The following is a 15,534-nucleotide window of genomic DNA, read 5'->3' on the forward strand; positions in this document are numbered from 1 at the left end:
TCCGTTACACACTTGCACACAATCGTGGGCGTGGGGCTTTGCCAACAATAGAGGTGTCTCATCATCTAGCCTTGATTGGTTTTCTTGCCGGAGTTATCGAAACAACGACGGCCTGATTAATGTTTAATTGGACGGTCTTCTTACATCTTTGTTTCGCTGCATCTCCTTGTCGAGACGCTCGGTGTTTTTGGATGTTGGATCGTTAGTCCCCAAACGCTTTGTTGACTAATTTGGTATTGATGCGGACTCAAAGGAAAGGTGACGGTGGGGAGGGGAAACATAGGCGTGGAACATTTGAAGGCCTTCTGCTGATGACGCTAGTGGCCTATAAATCACGCTCTCACTGTAGAAAGTGCCGGCATATTGAAACGGCGGACCCATTTTGAGATCCAGTATGCTGTTAATGTGAACGATGAAGCAATGGTTGCTTGATGATCGAGAGAAGTGGCCTGACTCGTTCGCGAATCCATTAGTGCTATTACTGTATACCCAAAGAAGAACAACAGTGGGAGGCAAGAGAAGACTTTCCAGGAGGCATAGCATCGTTCGACTGTTAATTAAACTGTCACTCAAAGCAAATAAGGACCAACAGCCAACTAAATCGACAATAAAGGCTGCTGATGGTTTAACGAAATGACGCTGTTCCTGCAACCCTATGCAACAACCACTTTACACTGATTATCTGCAAAAATTTCCAAGAAAAACAACAAATCAGATAAGCAATTTGCGTAATTTTTTAAATGGATGTTTTCTTTTGTTAAAAGAGCGGTAGTATTTCAGCAATTTGTGTGAATTGTTACTAATGAATAGTTATAAATAGCTCGATGTGTTGTGGCATGCATATTGTGAATTTTCAAGTATTATGGCAACAGGTAAGTGAATCAACATTTTACGAAAAGGGATTGCAGCATCATTTGGTAGCAGAATTTCCTCATAGCGGTACTAGTGATAAGTGATTTAATTTTTCTCCTCGAATAACTTTCCACATTCTACATTACTGTTTCTTCATAACTTTCACAAAAGTAAAAAACTTTTTCTTTCTTTCTCATTTTTATCGAGTTATAATCAAAGCAACAAGGAATACTTTCCGTCATCATCTTGTTCCCGCGTAACTTTGAACGACATTTCAAAGAGCTTCCGTGACAGGAAGCGGCCACCGCAATGACAGTTACTTGTACGAAAAAGAGATTACTCTGTAGTTGTTGAAGCTTTATTCCAGCTGACGGTCTGATAGAAATGGATCCATCAGTCTTCGAATGGCTTAGGTAAACATATGTACGAGATGGCGAACACGTTGCGCTCTTGGGTGTGCTGAAACATACGTCTTGAATGTAAAAATAAAGCTCTCAAAAACAAATAAGGCGTTGTATTGTGTAAATTTAGACCCGACATGTTTGTCCGGCTGCTGCTCGCTATGTGTAGCATGGTTAGTCTTAAATCCTAACTGTTGCGCAATGTGCCACAGCTGGCCATCCTACTACACTTAAAAACGTAAAATAAGCCCTCTCGCCGGCCAAGTAAACAAATGTCCTACTAACTTTTGTTATTCATAACAGAAGAAAATATCGATCTGGCTAGGTTCACCGATTGCCATTTGTCCACCACATTGTGTTCAGCTTCAAGTCTGTAATCCGATCATCCTCCGAAATAAGCTTATCTCTTTTTACACGTCGAATAGTCTTACTGTAATCGTTAAGTGCCAGTCTTTTCAGCTAATCATATTCGATGAACGATCTCACCAACGAGCCCAACCCATTATCCTATGGCTGTCACGTAGTTTATTGATACATTTGTTTGTTTATGCCTCTTATGCGAGCACATCTTTTGTCATTGTGTCGGATTACTTGGATCTAGGCCCTGTTGTTCTGAACAGTGGTAATGAGACTAGTCATAACCAAAACTTTTGTTGGTTTTCCAACTAACATGTCCGTCTGTCCTAAGGGTCCAATCAAAACTCTGAAGAAATTTATTAGATGTACTAAAGAAAAACTCGCGCATCCGTCTATCGGGATTGGCCTTTCTGTTCATTGGACACATCCGCCATTCAGTTTCACCATAAACACGTAAGATCGTCTGATTAAGACAGAACATAAAAGCTAAACGACTGGGCTTAATTAAGGGATTACCGTGCTCTTAAGATCATTTAACTATGAATTTAAGTGGCTTGCCAATTGTACTTACTCTTCACAAGCTTGGGATACTGGGATTCTTTGCACGCTGGCCTCCTGGCGTAATTGCGTCACTTGTTTTTTCATGGCTTGAACTTGAGACATCATTTTTATGGCAAACGAAGAATTTGACGGGTTTTTAGAATGGAGAATGATTCGCTGCCTTATTCGCTGTAGTTCACGTACAGTCGTTTATTGCCTTCAGCGCCGGAAAAGAAAGATGTAGCTCTGCTGTCGCAACGAAGCCAACTGACAGATTCTGATTTTGTGGCCGAAGGATTTTCCTACTCTCCGTTCCTCGTCTTTTTCAACCCTCCGGGAAGTGGTTGTTTGACTCAATCTCCCCTCGCCTGCTCCCTCCTCATTTCTCGACAGGACGCAACAGTTCAGCGCTACTAAGGCGCATGCGCATGACTCGTCTACGATTATATTCATCTTTCAAATCACGAGCCCACTCTTTTAACAAGCGATAGAAAAAATATAGAGATAGAGTAAAAGGTCGCACCATGGTTTGCTCGTTATCTTTAGTCATGCACTCGGAAGAATCATTATTCGTATGTACTGTTACTCATTTACTGGATTTTCCGGTTACACAACCAACGCATAATTTCAAACATAATTACAATACCTTCTCTAGTTGAATAATATTTGAAATTGGATACGAACAATATTGTTACAACCTAAACAATCAATTCAAATCATTCCAACTTTGTCCGTTAATAGAATTCTTTGTGTTGTTTTCTCCGTGCGTCAACATCGTTATAAAGGCTGCCAACTGTTGACTCAATTTCATCATACTATTTCGTATATTCTGTTTTATTAGAGATCGGTAAATCGATATCATATAAAGCGTACAGGACATTGAACTTTGCCAACAACTAGGTATCCAGTACCGGAAACATCCAGAATACGGTCGACGCAGACAACATTCGTGCATTTCGCTCCTCTTCCATCGCTCCCTCACACAATGTCCATAAAGCGTCCTATCAGATTCTTTCTGTGACGCGTAAAAAACAGAAATCCCGTACATGTAGCACATCCGTGAGACACCATCTAAACGACAGCTGTCGTTCTACCCGGGCATAGGCAAGGGTGTGCACTCCAAGGGTTCACGTCTCACGAGAATACCATAGTTCAATCGACATGGATGCCAATGAAGTCACAAACACCTTTTTTACGCCTGCTCGTAAGTGTCGATGATCCCATTACTTTGTTCTGCTTTTGCTAGGATACCAAGCTACTTAGGTCGTATCTGTATCGTAATATATCCCTTAGAACATATCTGAAATACACAACGCATATTTTAACTGACTTAGAATCGTCTATTTAAAGTGCACTCATCTAAATATCTTTTACAAGAATCCAGTTTTTTACCTCATTACACTTTCAATTTCAGATATTGTTTTAGGACAAGATTGCGTTAGCACTTCTATACCTGTTTCGGTAATTAAAATGTCATCTTCGATTCGCAATCCTAATCCATGAAATTCTTTCGGAGCTATGGAGCGATTGAGATCCACGTACAACCCTGGAAGAAATGACTTAATGCGGTAATGAATAATATCTACGATAAGGTAAAGGGTGTAATTTACCGGGTTCGATGGTAATCACCATGCCAGGTTCTAGGGGGATATTCCGGTTAACCGTACCGGTGTCATGTACGTCGATTCCTAGATAATGGGAAACATGATGGGGGCAGACCGAATACGCCATCTGTATGTTAAATATTTCGATTCTACTGGTTTTGAAATATTCGAATTAGGAGAACATACCTGAGCCCTTTCAGCGCAACTATTGGCTTCCTTCCCAAACCCAATTTGCTGCAAGTTTTTTCCCAACTGACGACACATTCTTTGAAAAAGGACATCTAAGGGTGGCCGCTCATTACAGAATTGTATAAGATCTAATTGTACATCAAGAACCGCTTCGTACGCTTCTGCTTGAAAGCTCGTAAATTTTCCGTTTATAGGCCAGCATCTTGTCATATCACTCGTGTATCCGTAATACTGACACCCTAATTGAAATAAACAATGGTATGATAAGCTGACACGAGCTATGACAAATATGAATACCGGCATCCATGAGAACCATTTCGCCGTTATTAATCAACTGATTATTGCTGATGTAGTGAATAGTATTGGCACGAGCGCCACCGGCAACGACAGGGGGATAAGCCAAATACTGAGCGCCTTTCATTCTACTATGGTACTCGACACACGCCCATAGTTGGGACTCACACACCGAAGGCTGTGACATCTAAATTAGAAAGACAAACAAGTTATGTAAAATGGTTTGGGTTGTAAAGCTTTATGAGACACACCTTCATGGTCTCTATTGTGGCACTGGCTATAATAGCACAAGATCTTCTCATCAACTCCTGTTCGGATTTCGATTTGATGACACGCAAGTTATGAAGTAACGGGACAATATCCCGCGCGGTTATTGATCCACTTTTTTTACTGATAACGTCATCGACAATTTGGAATGAGCGCCCCGGATCTCGCCATATTTGTACACCACTTAGTTGATTTTGCTTTATAAAAGAGCACATAAAAGGGGCAAGTTGTGAAAGGTAATTTGCTTGTTCAATGCCAAGGATATTTAAGCAGAATTCCAAATCAGCCTTAGGACCTTCCCACATTTCTGTCTAAGAAAAATAGCTTTTATGGTGATGTGAAGTAAAATCTACACTTATCAATAACTTACATTAGAATCTGTTTTTGGGATAAAAACAATAGATTCAAATTTATCAGACCCTGGGGCTGAGATCATTAATAGAACAATATCAGGCTCTAAACAACCCGTGAGGTAAAGGAAGTCAGAATCCTGCCTAAAAACATAGGGAATTTTTCCTGACATATAAAGTTTTGAAGATGATTGTACTACAACGAGATTGGCTTTTGAGCCATCACTCTGCTTGGAGACTTTTTGCATTAATTTAGAACGTCTTTCTTTGTATTCATCCTTGTGAATCAGTGGTGTAACCTAAAGTGTATTTTAGATCCAAATAGAGATGAAAATACTGGATTTATGTATGTTCCACATCTTTACCTCGCCATTGTTCAACAAGTGGGGATGAGACTCGAAAACGGGTTGCGGATATTTTCTGATCAGTTGGTTTTGCTGTAAACCTAGTTGTTTATTACCTGGCAAAGGTGATCTTGAAAAATTCCTAGAGGAAACCATACTCATTTGGACAGCGGCGTTTCTGTCTGATTAACGAATTTCAAATGATTCAGAATTATTTTGTTAGTTAATTTTTTTCAATGTGATTACTTGTGATTTTCTTCCATGTGGAAAACAACATCTTCGGAGATCTAGACACCACCATTCTTCAAATTACTTTTGTAGCTTATTTAACAACTTCAGGAAAAACAAACAAAAAAAACCAAAACAAGTCAAACATACTATCATCTGCTGTCATGCTCCAAAGTTGGCCGTGGCTTCAGGCTCTCAATTGTTTTTCTCAATAGATGGCGTGCCACGACATTGATCGTCACCAAGTGGCTTACTATGGCAATCCGTTTTACCCAGAGATAAGGAGATGGGACACGACCGTGTTAAAGCCGCCATGACACTTTTTGGGGTACCATCTAGCGGCTAATTCCCTCCCTTCATCATTAGCAGACGAATTCCCTGGAAGGAACCAATGTGACAGGCGGCTAATTTGAAAATGGGAAAGGAAAGTCGGACATTTCGCCAGATAAAAACACACAACGAAAGTTCTGTGACTCGGAGGTTGTTGAAAACTCGGAGAATCAAAAGGGGTCGATTTTCTGGAATTTTTGGCTTACAAATACTTTCCATTCCAGCTTCCATTGAATTGTTTTCCGGGAACCTGTTAGCTAATTATCAAATTTTATACTGCAAAATACCCAGGCTCACTTTACAAGTTGTTACAATTTACTTTTACTCATGAAACTTTCTTTTGTGTGTTATTAAAGCGCATTGTCTAACTCTCCGTGACCATTTCAAATCAGCCGCCTGTAACAATGCTTCCTTGCAAGGAATTCGTCTGCTAATGAGAAAGGGAGGGAATTAGCCGCTAGATGAAGTGCCGAAATCTGTCATGGCGGCTTTCCCTATTCCGTGTCCCATCTCCTTATCTCTGGTTTTACCCCCCCCTCAAAAAAATGAGAACTATCGTTTTTTTTTTTGTATATTCAACCAATATGGCAATCCGTTTTACACACAAAAAAAAAAAAATTTCGCCAAAAAAAAAAAAATCACACTTTTTTCTTTTTTTTTCGACCCGTAGCCATCTACCGGTCAGAATCGTTATTACAGGCATGTCAATTTGAGTCCATTGCAGCCATTCCACTTCTAGGGATATTACCCTATTTAGGGGGATTTAAGGAAAATTTTTGGAATCTAGGATGCAGTTATGGAAATCTAGGGTTTCCGGGATTATCCAGGGCCTATTTAATTTTTTGGGGATTTCTCGGGATTTTGAGATTTTTGGCCAAACCGCTGTTGCTTTTGGCGCTTCTATGCAACTTCAAAAGTAAAATGTTCCTCAATAAGAGCCACCAAGCGGACAATGGTGAACGGTACGCTTTTCAGAAAGTAACACTGACTAGGATACACCACGAACTCCATTTGATCCTCCAAACGTCTGTGCCAAACATATCGCACGCCGAATTTTTAAAGACTCAAGTCTCCGACTGAATTTCTGACAAGCACTTGACCCAATTGCAAAAGCTGGGGAGAGTTCCTTGAATATATACGTAGGAATTACGAATCTATTTTGTTCAACCATGACGAACAATTTGTTGTTGAGACATGATGAACCCGAGGCCTCTCACACAATTTTGTTATCTAGGTGAGCAACACACTGTTCATTGGGAAACGCTGTGATTCTCTTGAGGCTTTATAACGTTGAAAGTTCGATGACAATTATTTTTGGAAAAAACCATATCTTTATTGCTTAACTAAACAAATATGATGGGGCAATCCGATGGTTTTATTTTCATAGCCAATTTAAATTTTTCTGGTAACTTGTTTGGCTTTGACGGGCACTGGTTAATTGCTTTAAAAATGTGTTCGATTTAATACTGTTCTAAAATAAATAAAATAGGTTATTTTATTTTTTTTATTTACATTTATAAAAATAATAAAAATTTTTTTGAAGCAATGGCGTCTATAAGAACCGAACACGGACAGTCGACGTATGATCTCAGTGCTATACCACAGCGCCCTACCACAGCGCCCTACCACAGCGCGACACCACTATTAGTCACATATTATATAGCTCCGGTATTAAAACGAAGGTCGATGAAAAATAAATTTGTTTGAGATGTGCGGTCCTGGCACAGTGGTTACCACCTTCGCTTCGCATTCTCAAGGCCCTGGGTTCAAGTCCCGACACCGCCAAATTCTCCCCCTCCCTTTCCCTCCAAATCTTCATTCAAGATTCATCGGATTACGCAAGCTTCTACAACAGATCAAGACGCAAGATTCTACGCCTTCAAGAAAGAAGAGAAAAAACAAAAAGAAGAGAGAAAACAAGAAGAAAGAAAAAAAGAAGAGAGAAAAGAAAAGAGAAAAAAGAAGAGCCATGCCTACTATAAAGGGGCTAAATGGTACACCAAAAAAAAGCCTTGCCAGGCTAAAATTGGCAAAAATAGCCTTGTTAGGCTAAAAATCGATCTGTAGTACTGTTCACTACCTTGAAGATCGAACCACAAGCTGAAAGGTAGAGAAGAGGTGATCGTTGAACGTAGGCTGTTCGTTAGCCTCCCCACGGCCTGAAAGACGGCTCGTGGATGCAGGCAGCTTATCATCGGGATATGTGACCCAATTCGCTACCCGTAAGTTTTTGTTGTTCCTTTTTGTGGGGTGTTGTTGTTTGGTAATATTGTTTATTAAGTTATTATATATTATTATCATATTATTATGTTAGTTGTTATTATTGTTAGCTTGTTATTATATATTACGCTGGAGACCCGAGTTCGAATCTAGCGTCAGTCATTTTTTTCATCCCTTTCCTACCGTAAGTCCCACACGCGGCGCTAGGTTCCACTTTCCACTGTTTTTCCCACACATTTCAATTCTGCATTCGTTACCAAACAGTGGAAAGTGGAGCTCGGTTTGGGGTGTTACGCCCCCCTGGCAATGCAGTTTTAAGCGATTTTGGCCGACCCGCGCGGTTTTTTTGGACAAACCGGAGCGGTGCGGTTTGCCGTTTTTTTCAAACAGATTGCACCGCGGTTTGACGGTTTGTACCCGCAGTTTGTACCCGCGGTGTAAACTGCGGTTTAACACGGTTTGCAACGCGGTTTTACGGTTTGCACCGCCGATTTACGGTTTGCATTGAACAAAAAATCAGTAACAGATTTTGTCGCTAGATGGCGGGAAGATCGACCAATTTTCAAACGCGATGCCTTCAAGTGTGATCGGAAATTTGATTCATAACAAGTTGCTGACCGCCATTACGCTTACAACAATTAGTGATAATTACTTGATTTGGAATTTCAGCAAAATTTCAAAGGAAAATATTTAATGGCGGTTCAAACCGGTTTTGCCCAGTTGCAAACCGAAAACCAAACCGCAGTCAAAAATGGCCAAACCGAACCGACGGTTTGACGATTTTTAAATGAAAAACCGCGGTTTGCACCGATCATAGACGATCGGGGCTGAGCCCTAAGGCCATGTGAGTACGCCATGAAAGTAACAGCAGAGTCATAGAAACCTGGTTGCTCTACGGTGTGTGTAAATGCTACAAGGGTTTGCGGGGACTTGTGGTCGAATTCTGGCAGTTAAATAGCGAACCTAGCGGTTTTGGTGGAGTACTACATGGCCCCCAACCAATGAGCTATGTCCTGCCAAAATTTCGACAGCCAATCATAGCAGACCCGCCAAACGAGGGGGAAGTACTTAGTACTTTACTCCAGCGGTTTGTACTTAGAGTAGTCGGATGGCCAAGTCAAGCGTGTCTTTTTCAAGCATGGCCTACTATAATAACGGCCTGTCAGCGCGCAATACTTCTTGCGCAAACAAGTTAATTGTCAGAGAGGCTTAATAGATATAATACTAATATAAAATTACGTAATATAAAATTTTAATACAGAATTGAAATGAGTGGAAAAACAGTGGAAAGTGGAACCTAGCGCAGCGTGTGGTCAGCATACGTTAGGAAATGGAAAAAATATAATGCAGCTACTGGATTCGAACTTGGGCCTCCCGCATTGCAATCGAGGGTGCTAACCACTAGACCCAACAACTGATATTTTATGTCGTATCCCTTATGATTCTATTGCACGATGTCAGGATATCTCTAATTCTAGTCAACAGATGGCTCTCTGACGCTGCCAGCTCCGCCCACAAAAGGGCGGAAATTTCGACCACAAGTCCCCGCAAATCCTTGTGGCATTTACACACACCGTAGAGCAACCAGGTTTCTATGACTCTGGTAACAGGGATTTTTCTGGGGATTTTATTTTTTTAAAATAGGGATTTATGTCCCCAGTCTGGCAACGTTCTAGGGATACCACTTTGCGGAAAGTGGAAACACTGGTCCATTGGATCCCATTGTCAGTTAGTCGAGTAGCGTGGCTGGAGAAAAGTATGTTAAAATGGATAAGATAATAAAAGATAAGGATGGTAAGTACAAAGATTATTATATTAGTTTTCAATTATTAATTATTGTTTTTTAGCTTTAATTATGAACCTGCAGGCTCAATTATTGTTCGTAATCAGTCCATGCAGCGATGGAACTGAACAATTGTGGGACCGTATTTGGGCCAAAAATGGGTGTGGTACGGAAACCCAGAAATGGCATGAGTTCAACCTAAGACATGGATTAGGTACTTACCGGTTCTTTGTCTATCGAAAAAGTATTTTTAATGCTATTATTTTGCATTCACAGAATTTTAGCGGGGGGATCAAGTCAAGTCTGGAAGTGTTACAGGATGGAAGAGTCAGCCTGTAGTTGAAAAAACACTGGGAGTGCATTACCATTAAAGTGTGAGGTAAAGTAATAGAGTAATGCAAATTGTCTAATGAGAAGTACCATCGTGTGTTAATGAATCCGGTACAACAGCAATCCATTATAGTTCTGTCACAGCTAGAAGCCTCAAATAATTCTGCTTTTCTGGCTAAAGAACAACTTGTCCTTTACGTCCACAGTGTTGGTGAAACTGGGTACTTAAATGGCCCTAAAGATGTCTTAATTTTGCTGCCGTTGCAGAGATGAACATCATACATGGACTCTTTAGGTATGAAAAGAATTTTCTTCAAATAATTTTGAATTTATGACGAAGAATTTCTCTTCCTTTTTGCCAACCAGATGTAATGTACAAAAAAAAATTTTATCCAATAGGAAAGGATTTTCATATACTGGGAACACAACTATCAACAATGCAACATTCTATGGGTGCTAGTTTATCATTCAAGAGCCTTATACAATAATGTTAATCTGCAATTTGTATGTCCTTTCCCAAGCTTCCACCAGAAGTTGAATCTATGAGTCATGTAAGTTACGTGAGCAACAATTGATATGCTTAATGGTGTTGTTTTTCTTTTCTCAATATAGGTTAATAGTAACATTGGATCTGAAAAGATTCTTGGTTGGGGCAAGACACTGAATAAATTGTATTGATTGGATGGATGATATGACATTTCTATACTTAATTCGGATTCCCCAGACGGTATTTGATATTTTAAAAATTGAAGTGCATATCTGGGCTCTCTTCTTTTCTGTAGCCCCGTTTCCCCTTGACTCATAATAAGCCCGTAGGGGGTCATTCCCCTACTGTACGGTATATATAAAAACAACATATACCGAGGTTTGGAGGGCTCTGGCCGGAAAGGGGACGTGGGGGTCCGCACGTTCGATGAAGTGTTCAATGAAGTATACAATACAATAACAATATGGTGATACCTAGATTAACGGGCTTGTATTCCAACCAATATATAGCGGTGACCTCAAACCCGTAGTACGAAGAAACAAAAGAAAGAAATGCAATTACCCGGTGCTTGGCTAAGAGAATCCGAAGAAATGGAACATTTTTACAGGAGCGATTAACCTTTAATACGGATTTGTGGGTAGCCACACAGCCCTCCATGAACACTTCATCGAACCATGCGGACCCCCACGCACTCTCAGTGTTTTTTCAACTACAGGCTGACTCTTCCATCCTGTAACACTTCCAGACTTGACTTGATCCCCCCGCTAAAATTCTGTGAATGCAAAGTAATAGCATTAAAAATACTTTTTCGATAGACAAAGAACCGGTAAGTACCTAATCCATGTTTTAGGTTGAACTCGTGCCATTTCTGGGTTTCCGTACCACACCCATTTTTGGCCCAAATACGGTCCCACAATTGTTCAGTTCCATCGCTGCATGGACTGATTACGAACAATAACTGAGCCTGCAGGTTCATAATTAAAGCTAAAAAACAATAATTAATAATTGAAAACTAATATAATAATCTTTGTTTTTTCCGACGCGTAGCCATCTACCGCTCAGACTCTTTATTACTGGCGTAGGCAATTTCAGTCCATTGGATGCCATTCGCAGTTAGTTCAGTAGCGTGGATGGAGAATAACGCGTGGCTGGAGGAACAATTGAAAAATGGATAAGATAATACAACAAAAGGATGGTGAGTATAAACATTATTATATTTGTATTCAATTATTAATTATTGTTTATTAGATCAAATTATGAAGCTGCAGGCCCAATTATTGGAACAACACAAAATATTAGATAACAGCAAAGCTAAGGATGGTAAGGCCTAATACGTAATGATTCTATTTATTTGCTTTTATTCATTTGTGTTTTGTAGCTCAAATTTTGAGTCTACAAGCTCAGGTAGGGGAAAAGAACAAATTGGAACGGAACAGTTTCCAAACAGTGAAGGAGGTTTTTCCAAACTCATCCCTAACTGAACATGAGGATGAATTGGCATTAGGTGAACACAGTCAGGTACCTAAACTTTTCAAATAAGAATTCAAAATAAGTATAGAATTTTAACAAACAATTATTTATTGTTTAGTTATTCAGTCTACCACCTGACAGTGTGTTAAATTTAAATTCTGTTAGTGCTGCACTAAAAGAATTGTTAATAATAAGTCCATGCAGCAAAGGAAGTGAACAATTGTGGGACCGTATTTGGGCTGAAAATGGGTGTGGTACGGAAACCCAGAAATAGCACGAGTTCAACATAAAACATGAATTAGGTACTTTTCGGTTTTTTTGTCTATCGAAAAAGTATTTTTAATGCTATTACTTTGCATTCACAGAATTTTAGTGGGGGATCAAGTCAAGTCTAGAAGTGTTACAGGATGGAAGAGCGAGCCTACAGTTGAAAAACACTGAGAGTGCGTGAAGGTCATCATTCAAGAGCCTTATACAATGATTTTCATCTGCAATTTGTATGGCCTTTCCCAAGCTTCTGTCAGAAGTTGAATCTATAAGTCATGTAAGTCACATGAGCAACAATTGAGATGCTTAATGGTATTGTTTTTCTTTTCTCAGCATAGGTTAATAGTAACATTGGATCTGAAAAGATTCTTGGTTGGGGCAAGACACTGAATAAATTGTATTGATTGGATGGATGACGTGACATTTCTATACTTAATTCGGATTCCCCAGACGGTATTTTATATTTTAAAAATTGAAGGGCATATCTGGGCTCCCTTCCTTTCCGTAGCCCCGTTTCCCCTTGACTCGTAATAAGCCCGTAGGGGGTCATGCCCCTACTGTACGGTATATATAAAAATAACATATACCGAGGTTTGGAGGGCTCTGGCCGGAAAGGGGACGTGGGGGGTCCGCTTAGTCCGATGATGTGTTCACGGAGGGCGACGTGGCTACCCACAAATCCGAACTAAAGGTTAATCGCTCCTGTAAAAATGTTCCAAATCTTCAGCTCTTCTTCCGGCTTCTCTTAGCCAATCACCGGGTAATCTCCCCGGTGGGTCAACAAGGCAGTGTCTCCCCCTGCCTGGGTTGACGGCAACTTTTGAAAGGGCTATTGTGCCTTTTTAAAGTTGCAAAAATAATTGTAATGTGCAGAGAATTGTCAATAAATATTTTTTTTTTTTAATATTTTTTGCAAAACTTGTCACTTTCATTGTCTGTGTTCACACATTACATTTATCAATTTTTTTTTATTTAGCTTGCTCAATTCATCTTTATGGTTTATGCCAACTTTGATGGTAAGCATTGTTTCCATTAGTTTATCGTTTATCTGTAAGCATTCATTTATTATCCAGGGATCGAACCCTGGATGTTCGGCATACCGCGCCGATGCTCTACCAATGAGCCATGAATCATATGATGTGAAGTTGGCTTTTTTCTAGTCACTTGCGGACTTGCATTTACACTTTGAATAAAACTGGAATGCAGTACTTCAACATTCTTTTCTCCATTTAGATGTAGATCTTTATACATCTAGTAAGGTTTGAACCCAGGATAACAGTTATCGCAGCTGAATGCTCTACCACAGAGTTATGGACCTTATGAAAGCAATAGAAAGATAAACATATAGTTGTGAAAGACTGCGAAATAGACGATAACATATGATATGCGATAATAAAAAAATTTAGATATATCTCGTGGCTCAATGTTAGAGCATCGGCGTTGCACGCTGAATGTCTGGGGATCGATTCCCATGCCAGTAAAACAATTTACAAATACAAAATTACTTCAGAATATATCCAGATATTACACGTTGTTCCATGTCTAAGTTCAAGAATTCAAAAAGTGTAATAAATAGTAACTGAATACTTAAAGATAAACGATACAACAGTGGCAGAAACAATAAAGATGAATTGAGCAAGCTAAATGAAAAAAAAATTGATAAATGTAATGTGTGAACACAGACAATGAAAGTGACAAGTTTTGCAAAAAATATTTTATAAAAAAAAAATTTATTGACAATTCTCTGCACATTACAATTATTTTTGCAACTTTAAAAAGGCACAATAGCCCTTTCAAAAGTTGCCGTCAACCCAGGCAGGGGGAGACACTGCCTTGTTGACCCACCGGGGAGATTACCCGGTGATTGGCTAAGAGAAGCCGGAAGAAGAGCTGAAGATTTGGAACATTTTTACAGGAGCGATTAACCTTTAGTTCGGATTTGTGGGTAGCCACGTCGCCCTCCGTGAACACATCATCGGACTAAGCGGACCCCCACGTCCCCTTTCCGGCCAGAGCCCTCCAAACCTCGGTATATGTTATTTTTATATATACCGTACAGTAGGGGCATGACCCCCTACGGGCTTATTACGAGTCAAGGGGAAACGGGGCTACGGAAAGGAAGGGAGCCCAGATATGCACTTCAATTTTTAAAATATAAAATACCGTCTGGGGAATCCGAATTAAGTATAGAAATGTCACGTCATCCATCCAATCAATACAATTTATTCAGTGTCTTGCCCCAACCAAGAATCTTTTCAGATCCAATGTTACTATTAACCTATGCTGAGAAAAGAAAAACAATACCATTAAGCATCTCAATTGTTGCTCATGTGACTTACATGACTCATAGATTCAACTTCTGACAGAAGCTTGGGAAAGGCCATACAAATTGTAGATGAAAATCATTGTATAAGGCTCTTGAATGATAAAATAAAACCCGTAGAATGTTGCATTGTTGATAGTTGTGTTCCCAGTATGCTGAAAATCCTTTCCTATTGGATAAATTTTTTTTTTGTAGATTAGACATGGTTGGCAAACAGGAGGAGAAAAGCTTCATCATAAATTCAAAAATTTTTCAAGAAAATTCCTTTCATACCTAAAGAGTCCATGTATGATGTTCATCGCTGCAATGCCAGTGAAGTGAAACATCTTTAGGGCCATTTAAGTACCCAGCTTCACCAACACTGAGCGTAAAGGACAAGTTGTTCTTTAGCAAAGGAAGCAGAATTATTTGAGGCTTCTAGCTGTGACACTATAAAGGATTCTATGAGGATAGTACCGGATTTATTAACACAATATGATACTTCTCATTAGACAATTTGCATTACTCTATTACTTTACCTCATACCTTAAGAGTAATGCACTCTCAGTGTTTTTTCAACTATAGGGCAACTCTTCCATCCTGTAACACTTCCAGATTTGACTTGATCCCCTGCTAAAATTCTGTGAATGCAAAATAATAGCATTAAAAATACTTTTTTGCTAGACAAAAAACCGAGAAGTGCCTAATCCATGTTTGATGTTGAACTCATGCCATTTCTGGGTTTCTGTACCACACCCATTTTCAGCAGTCTTTATGGTAATATTAATCAAAGCCACATGTACCACTATGAAATGGGTGTTGAAAAGCAAATAAAAACCTGTTGAGATTGATACCAGGAGAATCAGAATAGATCTCAATCAACTTCAGTTATTCTTTTCCCTATAGTACTTAGTGACAT

The 15,534-nt window shown here is 39.6% G+C and overlaps 2 protein-coding genes across 2 annotated transcripts; one reads left to right on the forward strand and one right to left on the reverse strand.

Moving 5' to 3' along the window:
* Nucleotides 1–3,469: 3,469 nt before the first annotated feature.
* On the reverse strand, nucleotides 3,470–5,598 carry LOC130704463 (xaa-Pro aminopeptidase 3-like). Its single transcript, XM_057525884.2, has 8 exons — nucleotides 5,445–5,598; nucleotides 5,220–5,380; nucleotides 4,875–5,153; nucleotides 4,489–4,815; nucleotides 4,241–4,424; nucleotides 3,941–4,182; nucleotides 3,761–3,881; nucleotides 3,470–3,696 (listed from the first exon to the last, which is right to left on the reverse strand). The coding sequence occupies exons 1-8, from the start codon at nucleotides 5,497–5,499 to the stop codon at nucleotides 3,539–3,541; spliced, it is 1,527 nt and encodes a 508-aa protein (XP_057381867.1). The 5' UTR covers nucleotides 5,500–5,598; the 3' UTR covers nucleotides 3,470–3,538.
* A 6,091-nt stretch (nucleotides 5,599–11,689) lies between these two features.
* LOC130704475 (uncharacterized) lies at nucleotides 11,690–12,516 on the forward strand. Its single transcript, XM_057525897.2, has 5 exons — nucleotides 11,690–11,771; nucleotides 11,825–11,896; nucleotides 11,955–12,094; nucleotides 12,165–12,348; nucleotides 12,412–12,516. Exons 1-4 carry the CDS (start codon nucleotides 11,744–11,746, stop codon nucleotides 12,318–12,320), a joined length of 396 nt encoding a protein of 131 aa, XP_057381880.1. The 5' UTR covers nucleotides 11,690–11,743; the 3' UTR covers nucleotides 12,321–12,348; nucleotides 12,412–12,516.
* The last annotated feature ends 3,018 nt before the right edge of the window (nucleotides 12,517–15,534 follow it).

Source organism: Daphnia carinata, chromosome 3 (genome assembly GCF_022539665.2).
Source record: "Daphnia carinata strain CSIRO-1 chromosome 3, CSIRO_AGI_Dcar_HiC_V3, whole genome shotgun sequence".
Taxonomy (NCBI): Eukaryota; Metazoa; Arthropoda; class Branchiopoda; order Diplostraca; family Daphniidae; genus Daphnia; species Daphnia carinata.